The sequence below is a fragment of the Stegodyphus dumicola genome, chromosome 3 (genome assembly GCF_044657685.1).
Source record: "Stegodyphus dumicola isolate Sdum_Otavi_A_Nest chromosome 3, ASM4465768v1".
Classification (NCBI taxonomy): Eukaryota; Metazoa; Arthropoda; class Arachnida; order Araneae; family Eresidae; genus Stegodyphus; species Stegodyphus dumicola.
In genome coordinates, this window is record NC_140770.1 from 139419337 (window position 1) to 139431611 (window position 12275).

Here is a 12275-nt window from a genome sequence, read left to right on the forward strand (position 1 = left end):
AGACCTCATCTCGATATATCTGGCCTGTCACAGATCCGCTGCTGAACACGTGTAGGGGCGTACGTCCATCGATCATTATTCCACCCCATACCATCACACCTCCACTACCGAAACGGTCACGTTCCACAATGTTCGAGGGATCATTTCGTGTTCCTGACTCCCACCAGATATAAACACGTTCAGAATCACCAGTTAAACTAAACCGCGACTCATCAGTAAAGAGAACATGGGACCATTGATGTTCAGTCCAGTTTTGATGTTCTTTACACCAATTAAAGCGATCCCTCTTTTTCTGTGAAGACAGTAAAACACATACCCTTGGCTTTCTGGCATAAAGGCCTTTTTCATTAAGCCTTCTGTATATTGTTTGCCGTGATGCAACAGCTCCAGTGGCGGCTGCAAGCTCTGAATTAACTGGCGAGCAGTAGCCTTTCTGTTACGACGGGCAGTTAATGCCAGATACCGATCTTCAGAAGCAGTTGTCATTCGTTTCCGACCTTGTCCAGGCCTCCTTACAACACTTCCATCATTTTGAAACTGTTTCCATAGCTTAGAGACTGTCTGTCTTGAAATATTCAGACATGTGGCTGTTTCCATGATTGACTGCCCTGCTTCTAAACGGCCGATAATTCGTCACTTTACAGATTCTTCCAAATGATACTTCGAAGCCATAACAAACCGCTTTGAGTCCCTACACACTGAAATCAAACGCTATGTTGCAGAAATTCACTCAAATATTCAGTTTGCGCAAAGCGCTTGATTCACCCTTGGATGACGTAACGCCTAGATTTGCATATCACAAACCGTTTGATTACTTTTGATTGGATAATGCTAATTAGGCTTGGTTTTCACACATTCCCTGCAAATACGGATCACATTGATTCGATATTTCATTGAATATCACCATTTTTGGGTATGTAAAGATAATTTTGGACATAAGTGTATTTTACGCTTTGCAAAGTAGCAGCACAAAGCTTTTAAATCTTCGATGATGCCTTGACAGGAGCAGGAGATGTTGCCCTATGACAAATTGGTAACGTGTCAGAAATTCCAATAGTCTAAAGGGCCTAGGGTTTTTCTGAGCTAAAGGGCCGTTCCCACTGGGGTTTATCTGAGCTAACGAACACAACTAACGTAGTCGACCCATCTCCAAAACTAGTTTTTCCCCGTAGGGCAGCAAGGTGAAAAATCTGAACTGCAGGCACAGCGAAGCTAGTCGACACATGGAACCGACTCCGTTAGCTGAAATAAACCCCAGTGGGAACGGCGCTTAACGGAACCAGTTCCATTTGTCGACTAGTCCGACTAGCAGTTCAGATTGTAGCTAGTCCGACTAGCAGTTCAGATTTTCAACTTGCTGCCCTATGAGAAAAAACTGTTTTTGGAAATGGGTCGGCTACATCAGTTATCTCCGTTAGCTCAGATAACAGAAACACAATCGACATATAAAAGAAAAAGGAAAGAGTTGAATTACATTTTCGTCATTGGTCAGTAATCCCGCCAAAATAGAGTATTTAACGCACATTGTGGATCCTTGCCATGTAAAATTCGTGGACTTATTTTAATCATATGAATCAAGTTAGATAAGCCACAACAACAATATAATATTTGAATTTAAATAAATAAATAACTACATAAATAACGCTTAAATTGCCGTTCCCACTGGGGTTTATCTGAGCTAACGGAGTCAGTTAGTTCCCTGTGTCGACTAGCTCCGCTGTGCCTGCAGTTCAGATTTTTCAACTTGCTGCTCTATGGGGAAAAACTGGTTTTGGCGATGGGTCGACTACGTTAGTTGTGTTCGTTAGCTCAGATAAACCCCAGTGGGAACGGGCCTTTAACGCCCGACTTTCTAAACTATACCACATGGCATTATGTTTGTGTAACTAACTCTCTGGTCTGAATATTGTAACAAGAGCCAAGAAGGATGAGATAAAGTTAAACTCAAATCTAACTATTTATTAATAGTTAAGAATAACTATTTATTAATAGTTAAGAATAATTCTCCCAAGTTTAACTTCTACACATAAAGCAATAATTAAACCATACCTTTGCACGATGTTCTGTCGGGCTGTAAAACATATCCTGAACTACATGCACATCGATGTCGTCCGTTTTCGTTAATACAGATTTGCTCACAACCACCATTTTTGTACCGACAAGGATTTCGTTCTGAAAGGGAAAAGAAAAATGTATTATTTAATTTGTATAGCAATTTAAGCCGTTCCTGATGAAGATTTCTAACACTTTTTTTACCTTGAATGAATAATTTGTTAAAAAAAACATTAAATGCTAATTTCTGTTGTGAGTTATTTTGTTCATGCAACAGAAACACTTTTATGCATGCATTTAAAGACACCTCGGGTTAGCAGAATTGTTTTCCTTCATTATAGAAACTGGCAGTCCAGTACCTTATAAAACGGCTTTTCATTGAAAAAATGTAGTTCTCGTGGGACATTTTAAAGTTTTCCCAACTCTTTATAAAACTTCAGGTTTGTAAAGTTTATTTAGGTTTTAACAAATTTACACAACTCATTCTGACACAGAAGACCTCCGCTCTTTTCGGGATTGACAGACCACAAAGTTAAAGTAAAGTTTTAGTATTTTCAAATGCGAAAAGTCACACACAACACACATTGTGTTTATAAGTTTTGGTTTAGGCTGTCAAATTTTTCTAGCATATACAGCTAAAAAAGGCTAAAGCTGACTCAAATCAATTTAGAAGCTAGACAATAATGGTTATCAGTCGGTAAGCGGGTCGCTGCCAAAACCTCTCTGCTAAATTCAAGAACTATTTCTTATACACATTACTAATTTGCATCCATCCTGGCAGCAGCCGACGAAAGTAGAAATGATGGTACAGGCAAAATAATAAATTAATGCATAATAATTTTGAAATCCTACAATACTTACAATGCATCTGGTACATATGATCTTATTTCGCTATTAATTTAAATACTACATTCCATTTCTGATGTGTAATATAATTATGAGCCAGCTCCCTTAAAAATTCCTACTTGAAGGCATCGCTCAGCTTGAACAGATAGTTCTTGCATACTTTGCTGTAATCCAGATGATTGAAACCTTTGGCTTTTAATCGGTCATGGTGAATCAAGAGATAGAGTACTACCTTTGCACGCCCGCAAAACAATCAAATTGCACAGTTATTATTGAGGATAGAGTAAAAGAGGATACGATGTAGAAAGTTTAGACGTTAGAGAAATTTGTTGGTTGGTGAGTTTTAAGTCACGTAACTTAATAGGCTATGATGCATCAATGGCCAGAATACCATTATCGTCTTAGCGCTGTTTGCAGGACTGGATTTACGTATAAGCTACACAAGCCATAGCTTAGGGCCCTCACTTTCTTGCCCCCCCCAAAAAAATTAAAATATAATATAAATAGTGTTAAAATATTGTTGCGTTTAATTTTCTTCATGGTTTGTTGCGTAATTTTTCTTCCGTTGGTACGTTCGTTACGGGTTCATGCGAATTTGGAGTGAATAACGACGACAGCACTTCATGAAGTATCGAAGCACACTTTATTGGCCGGTGTTTATCAGGACAGCTCCAAAGTCACTTTTTACAGTCGTCGAAGATCTACTATAAACACGCTGAAACTCAGAGACGCAGCCTTCACACTATCAGGCTATAACGGTCGAGACAGCTTCACTGCAAAGCACCAGAGTACAGTTCCCGACTCTGCTCGGTCGTTCTCGGAACTCCGCATACTCTCGAGACTCTCCACGCTACATACGCGATGCACTCGACGACACACACAGCACAGTTCCCGACTCTTCGGTTCAGACGTTCCCGGAGCTCTACACGCTCTCGACGATGCACTAACCGCGATACACTAAGAGACTCTTTCTATGTACTCGACAACCAAAGACTTCGAAACACTCTCTCAAAGACTGACTATCAGCTCGCTAGACGAGGCACACTATAACTTACTGCGGACCAGCAGGGCTTTTATATAGCATTCGGCTTGTTTCGAGAACATTTGGGGCTAAACCGGTAAGAATTCGTTCCAGAAGGTTCTCCATCCGTCCATGGCATATCGCCAATTTTGTGCCAAATGTGGCAATCCTGCCTTCCCTTGCTATTTTTTGGCAACCCTAAACCTGCTTTGCGGGAAAGCTATCTCACCGCGCCTGTACATTTCGGAACAATATATTATAACAGACTTATAAAGGCCCCATATCTCAAATAGCTTAGGGCATTATCAAGTCTAAATGTGGCTCTGGATATTTGTAAAATTTAAGGAATTCTAAATCAACTTCAGCTATTTACTTTTCAGTTCATCAATCAGCATGCTCTGTATTCGCATATTTCAAAAATACAGTTGTCTGAAATCACGTTAATCATTCCATTGCTATGGCTTACTTCCCTAGTCTGTAACATCAAAACAGTCCACGAATTTTATCTTGATGACGAGCACAAGATTGTGTTTGTCGTTAGCATGCAGTTTGGGCACTTTATGGGTTATACAAAATATTCTTGCTTTTTTTCACTTCACACCAATTCGCTCAAAAGAACTTTCGGTTCACCATGTATTTTAAGTGGCCTATGTTGTAAAGACACTATACGCTATACACTTAGGCAACTGAAAAAAATTTTATGGATTGACTTTGCCAAAAAAAAGTGTGTTTTGGAATTTTCTTCCTGAAAATAAAAATATTTTATGCCTTTACAGTTTGTAGTAAAAATACTATAAAAGAAAATTTTAAATTCTCTCGCTTCCATTTTAACAAGTATGTGTCTAGTCAATAGCAAAAGACAACCAATTATTCAGATTGTCCGATTATCTTGACAACCAATTTTCCAGACTGTAAGGTTATCAGGACTTTTGTATTTCTACAATACAACAATTTAATTTATTGAGCTCCTCGCAAATTCGGAGTAAAATAAAATTTAGCGATTTGAGACAATAAAAATTAAAAAGTTTGAAAAATGGGTTCATTTACTATTTGGGTGCATCAGTGTCTAAAAATATAATGTTTCTGGATAGCAATAATAAGATTTTGCATTATAATTTAAAGTAATTTATCACCTACTCTCTTTTTTAAGCTTCTGTTTTGGAAACTCCCTATTATAAATTTAGAAAGATAATTCCTTTGTAGAGACATTAGGTATTTTTTGAAAGAAGGAGATGTGAAAAATGAGCAATGCCCTCGCCGGGACTCGAAAAACGGACCTCTCGAATACGTGCCGAGCGTGCTGATTACTACACCACGAAGTCATGCTAAAAGGGCGGGAGTATTTTACATCCCCCGTCGCCATTTTAATCCCCAGTTACCTTTTAAAGGGCGACTGGGGATTAGGGAACCCAATCGCCAAATCCAGGTGGACGAGATCATCATCCACCACCTTTTTTTAGTTTGGGTGCCACTGTAGAGACATTAGGTGTTTTTTTTCTTTTGTTGTTGTTGCTGAGAGACTATGAAAAATGAGCAATGCCCTCGCCGGGACTCGAACCACGGACCTCTCCATTACGCGCCAAGTGTGCTGGCCATTATACCACGAAGGCATGCTAAGAAGGCTGGAGAAATACCTTATACCTTGTTGTACACTTGTTTGCTGAACACTGCTTGTTGCGCATTTTAGACCGCAGTATTATTGCTTGTTGCACATTTTGAGATAAATTTTAAGATCTACTGAAAAAGGCAATAAATAATAAAATACGAACCTTTACACGATTTTCCATCTGCTTGAAGCTCATGGCCGGCACCACATTCACATCTCAGTTTTCCACTTTCATAAAAACAAAATTGTTCACAGCCCCCGTTATTCGATAGACATGGATTCAATTCTGGAGAAGGAAAAGGGAAAATTAAACTGGGTTTAATTATACATGACAGAATAAACACGATCCCAGAGAATTTTGGTCTTATGAAGATGGTAGCTTTACAGGCTATCGGTGATGTGGAGTACAATTATTACGTTCTTAGAAACATCCTTCAGAGATGGTCGTCTTAGGAAGGTGTCACCTTGAAAAGTTTCTCTGTATTCTAAAGTTTTAGCACTGAAGATTGCTACTATTGAAACAATATTAATAAAATACAGCAAAATAATGCCAAATAATAATCAAAAATAAATACATAGGAAAGTTAAACAGATACATTTAAACATTGATAACGCTCATTTCTAAAAGTGATCACTATTTCTGAGAACATCATGAGACAACGGTATTGAAAATCATCATTGGCTAAGAACATACCTCCAAAAAAAAAAAAAAAAAAAAAATCGCCAGAACAATAGAGGATCATTTTGGGAAAGTTTCAATGTAACTAGAATGAACTTCAGTACCTCAAAGTTATTAGTACCTGAAAGTAATTAGCTTTGAAACAAACGAAGGAAGAAAAAGCAAATATTTAGATAGACAAAATACTAAAAATAGGACCAGATTAATAATTTGCATTTAAAAAATCAGATTCATTTGCACTTAAATGAAAAATTTTAATATGAATGGAATTAAAATTTATGATGATTGCTAGTGATATACTCTTTAAATACTTTTCTTACGTACATTTATCTCTACATATAATAAAAGAAAGTATCTGTATGTGTGTGTGTCTGTGTGTCTTTCGTTTGAGCTGCGCGTAAGCTAATAGACCCATGGCTACGAAATTTGGTGCATATAGACAAGAACCAATGCACCTCGAAGCGATTTTTTCGAAATTCGAATTCGAATTTCTTTTTTTTTCTTCTTTTTTTTTTTTTTTTTTTATTTTTTATTTTACGTTTTGTGACGAAATCGCGTCATTGATAATATTTTGTATTTTAAAATTTTTTTTTAAATGAAGCTTGTAGGGTTTATATTTATTTTAACTAACATTTATTTTAAGCTATCTTTCCTGTCAAGCCTTTACTTTCCCCTAGAATTGCCAATGCTAGAGTATGTAAATTGTAGTAGAGCGCGCAGTATATTCAAATTTAGCAGAAGTAAGTTGAGTTTAAATAGAAGGGGAATGAGATTGTAAGTGTGCTTCTTAAATCGCGAACGCGATGGTTGCTAGGTAGAAATTTAAGAACCGCGCGTTTCGGCCTGTGTGCCTAGCTCGGCAGTTTTTGCTGAATCCTTCAACTGCTTAATTAGTAAGCTCGCTGAATCTCAGCTGTATTTTAGAACGCGGTTCGGTTAGTTGAAATTTCAGAGCCTCGTGGATAGTGATCTAGCTATTTATTCATCGAGCCATTATTTTTTCAGTTGTACATTCTGTTTCTGTTAAACCGCCGGGTCGGCGTAGTTTGTGAGCGTCAAGTGAACGCAGCTGTTATTTTTAAAGTGGAATAAAAAGGGCTTTAAACGCTTCTTACGTGTTTGTGTAAATTTACAGTTCGTAGCAGTCACTACCACAGTTGCTGACAAGCTAAGGCAACACCATACTACAAGCTTCCGAGTACACTTCTCCATCTTACATCTTTAAAAATGTGATTTTGGCAACAATTTTCCTGTCTTATTGTTGTTGATAGATTTTTGATGAAATCGCATCATTTTGAACAGTTTCATTCTTTTAGAAATATGGGTTTGGCAACAATTTTTCATCGTATTTCTTATATCACTGTTTTTAAGAGATTGGCATATTTCATTGTCATTTATATATATATATATATATATATATATATATATATAGTACATTTTTATTGATTTTTTTTTTAATAAAGTTGTTCTGTAGAGTAAAATTCTGTACGGAATTTTATGTTTTTTGAGTTGCTTTCATGTTACTTTTTGCTTATTTCACTGTTTGTATTGAAAAGTTTTGCATGAATTTTTTTCTTCAACGGAAAGTTGGTTAATTTTTTTATTAGGATAATTAATATTTGTATTAAGGGATATAGCTTATTTCCTTGTAATTTTTTTCTCTTGAAAATAAAAGATAAAATATCATTAATTATACTTTACTTTTCAGAATTTTTTGTTTTTTCTATACTTTTATGTTATTTATTGCTCATTTCACTGTATTATTTAAGATATTGAAAAGTTTTGAGTGATTTTTTTTTAGGAAACAAAGTTCTTAACCTCCTTTATACATTTGAGTTCTTAAGATTTTGCAAAGGGAAGCTGATTAATTTATTTATTATGATAATTAATATTTGCATTAAGGGATATTGTTTATTTCATTGTAATTTTGTTATACGAAAAAACTTTTTTTTTTTTTTTTTTTTTTTTTTAAGTTGTTCTGCAGAGTAAAATTCTACGGAGTTTTTAAATTTAACGCTTGGTGTTCCCTTCCGTCATTTTTCCGGTACCTTTAAAAGCCAGACGAAGGCTGGCAGCGAAGCTACTAGTATTTTATAAATATGAAATTAAATGCTTTTGTTGAAACGGCAGAAATTTAAAACCTAGAAGAAGTTCTATACTGAAATCTGAATGGGCTGTCTCAGTTTTCGTCTAGAAGCACTTCGAAGCAGGAGTTTTAAAAAGCTCTTTTTTTAATTATTATTACTATTTATTGCTTTCTTGATTTTTCAGAATCAAGGTTTGTTGTACGTTTATTGTGCTGCGAAATTTAAATTACTCACCTTTACAAGTCTTACGATTGGCTTGTAGCACAAATCCCGCCGTGCAACTGCAAGAAAGTGCTTTATCCTTATAATGGCAGTACTGTTCACATCCGCCATTGTTGACGAGGCAAGGATTTTCTTCTGAAAAAGTTTAAAAAATTAATTTTCACTTGAATGATAAAAGTTCTAATTATTTTAATTATTTAGCTGTGACAACTTTCAGTTAGTTAAATACTAGCAATCAATCGAAAAGATAAAGATTAATATCTTTTAATTTACATCTGATTTGGAGGAATTATTTCCCTGTATTATATGTCGAAATGCTAAACTTTGCTAAATGCCGCCCAGCCCGTATAGGTAAAGGTAAAGGTAAAAGTATGGGGGACACCAGCGATGTACCATAGGTCAACTGGTAATGCCTTCCCATACTAACTCTTTGAGAGAAAAAAAAAAGGGGGGTAATTGCAAGTTTATAAGAATTTGCATAGACTGAAGCTTTTCAAAAGGTCTAAAGTTTGCCTATTATAGTACATCGTGCAATTCCACAGTACGCCCCGTATCCAGTATTCATCCAGTATTTAGAGCATAAGTAGATTACAAAATAGTAGGAATACAATTTGAGATTCACAAGATAAATTGAACATCTGATTTGGTGCAACAAAAATAGGAGATAAACATAATTAATAAACAAATAAACATAATGAGATAATTATAATTAGTACTGGCAACACAATGTTAAATGAATTGTTATAATAATGCTAAAGAGGTAGGTGTCCATGGGTTATTTCAGATATATTGGTTTAATGCAGTTTATAAAGTTCACGAGCGGATCAATTTTGTCCATAATCGCAGCATGTAAAAGTTCACTAAGTTTAAACTGTATGTGGACTTACACTTGACAGAGATCTAGGCCGTAGGAAGAGAGTCGTTGCATAATTTTCTGAAGCTTTGGATATTGATGTTTATCTTTAATTTAAAACCTTTGGAATGCCAGGAGGTCAGTTCTTGGGGATTTTATGTGAATATCCTCCGTTAAGGGGCATGAGAAAACGTAGTGATCAGGAGTTCCCTGTTCCCCACATATGCAGATGTCAGAATTTGCCAAATTTCTTGCGTAAAAATATGTGGGGAAGGGTCCATGTCCTGTTATAAAGTAATTTAGGGAAGGATTCGAGTTCAGACATGCTAAGCTTACATTGGGCATCAAGTTATATGTGCGTCTTCCCTGTGGAGCATTGTTCCACAAATCTTGCCAAGATTTTGAAGCAAGTTGTTTTAGTTGGTACTTGAAATTTGAGCGAGGCCACGGAATGATGATTTCAGTACCATCTTGATTAATAGCTGCTTCTTTGGCTAGTTCATCTGCCTGATCATTACCAAAATGGCCACTATGTCCTTTGATCCATGAAATTTGAATTTTGTAGTTTGGGATTTTTCCAAGAAGAGAATTTATGTCGGATATCAATGGAGAGGAAGGTAAGGGATTTTTAATAGCTAGAATAGCTGCTTGGGAGTCAGATTTTATGCTAAATTCATTGAGATTTTTGAGAATGGCTATTTCAATCGCTGCTTTTATAGCTGACAATTCCGCTTGGAAAACACTATTATTATTATGGAGATGGCCTTTCCATTTGATGATATTTGAGGGGGTAATTTGAAAAAAGACTGCGGAACCAACTTTTCCTTCAATTTTTGATCCATCAGTATAAGCAATTGGAGATGAACTTGAATTTTCTTCAGACGTGGGGAATATTATTTTGCTGAAGCGAAGCGCTGGATGGATAAGATTGGGGTTAGTTTTCTTTTCATAGTTGGATGGCCAAAAGGTTTGGTTGTTGAATTCTGCGGCTTGGTTAAGTTGAAGAACTTTCATATAGGTGCATTCCATTTCTGCACTGATTGATAACGGAAGAGTACCAGCTAGAGTATCAAGTGCTATATTTGAAGTTGTGCGATACGTCCGAGTAATGCAAAGAGTAAAAGGCCTTTGAATTGAATTTAAACATTTCATCTTTCTTACTGTCATTGGTTGTGCCCAAATTCCGGCTCCGTAATTTACCATTTTTGAGATGACTGTTTTTAGAAGAATACGTGTTATATGGGGATTCAAGTCCCAGTTATATCCATGCATACGTCGTAGGCAGTTAGCTATTGATGTTGTACGAAGTTTAATATTTTGTAGATGAGGAATCCAGGAGAATTTTTTGTCGATTGTTAAACCGAGGTACTTAATTGTGTTCACAGATTTGATCTTTTGATTGTCAATTTTTAGAGCTAAAGCTTTAGTTATATTTTGGCCTGGTTTATGGATCACTAAGACTTGGGACTTACTATGTGAAATTTGTAGTTTTTGAATTTTGCAAAGTTGGTTAAATAACTGGAGTATTTCGTTGCAATTATTCTGTAAAATGTCTCTGGTACGGCCACTTGTAATAAAAGCTACATCATCTGCAAAAGCTGCAATTTTTGAGTGATCTGGCCATGGATAGGCAATGATGTTGTTGAAGCTGATATTCCAGAGATCTGCACTCATGCAAGACCCCTGAGGACATCCTCGGACTTGATTACGCACAATTTCAGTGTTGTTGTAAAGAATCATACTTTTCCTGTTTCTGAAGTAATCTTGAATAATTAGAAATAAATTTTGAGGGCACTTAAAGGAACGCAGCGCTTGTAAAACTGCTGGCCACCATGAAGAATCAAAAGCTGATTTTAAGTCGAGACATATTATTGCAGAATGAAGTTGGTTAATTTTATTGTTTCTGACTTGTTCAAGAGCTGAATTAATTGCATGACTTGTTGAAAGTAGGTTTCAAAATCCAAACTGGTTATTGCTTATTAAGTTTTTGCTGTAAACATGAAATTTTAAAAGACCAATAAGACATTTTTCCAAAACTTTTCCCAGGGCCGGGAGAAGATTTATCGGACGATAAGATTTAGGTTCATCGGAGCTTTTATTCTTCTTATTGAAGAGTATTATATTACCAATTTTCAGGCAATCAGGAAAGGTAGAGAGTTCTATACATTGATTGCAAAAACTACAGATTATGTCAGGATGGGCTTGATTGATTAGTTTTATAATGTGGTTATCGATGCCATCTGGGCCTGGTGCCTTTTTTAAAGCTAGGTTTTTAATTATTTGCTTTATTTCTTGTTTTGAGAACGGAATATCGTTGTCTGTTTGTGGAATGTCATCGCAGTTACGGATTCTGGTTTGAGTAGGCGAATCTTCAGCTGGATCATCTTTTAGAAAGACAGAGTCAAGAATCTCATTTAGGGTTGAGAGAGTGGCATTCTGAATTTCAGCAGAACTTGAAAGCAAATTTGAGGAAAGTTGGATTTGTGACGGTTTAAATATTTTACTACTGGCGATCTTGTATAAGGTGCCATAAATTTCTTTATTGTTTGAACAATATTTGTGCCAACTCTTTAATTTAGATTCGAGAATCATCTTTTTGTAGTTTGCATTTTCTTTTTTGAATTTGAGCCAGGCTTGGTGTCTTAATTCATCGTCAGTAATCGATTTCATTTTCCGTTTCAATGCTCTCGCCTTATGCTTTTGAGCGCTTAACTCTTTAGTCCACCAATTTATATGAAAGTAAGGTTTTGCAGATCGTATTGGAAAGGTATTTTCACATATTTCTTGGATTTTTTTTATAAAATCTTCTGTAGCTTTATTTAGATCTTCTTTTGTTGCACTTACTTGGAAGGAAGAAGTCATTGGAAATGCGGATTGTTGAATTTGCTTAATAAAGTTCTTTTCTTTCT

General features: G+C 36.0%; 1 protein-coding gene across 6 annotated transcripts in view; it reads right to left on the bottom strand.

Annotated features, from left to right (window-relative positions):
* LOC118192818 (uncharacterized) overlaps positions 1–12275 on the bottom strand; it is a 560683-nt gene that overhangs the window by 251971 nt on the left and 296437 nt on the right. For all 6 annotated transcript variants that reach the window (XR_015040285.1, XR_015040286.1, XM_085813364.1 and 3 more), the window contains exons 6-8: positions 8526–8648; positions 5689–5811; positions 2050–2172 (exon numbers count right to left, since the gene is read on the bottom strand). Coding sequence is in view for 4 of the 6 variants with exons in the window: in XM_085813364.1 (XP_085669490.1) it covers positions 2050–2172; positions 5689–5811; positions 8526–8648 (369 nt within the window). In the remaining 2 variants the exon portion in view is untranslated. The remainder of the gene's footprint in view (positions 1–2049; positions 2173–5688; positions 5812–8525; positions 8649–12275) is intronic.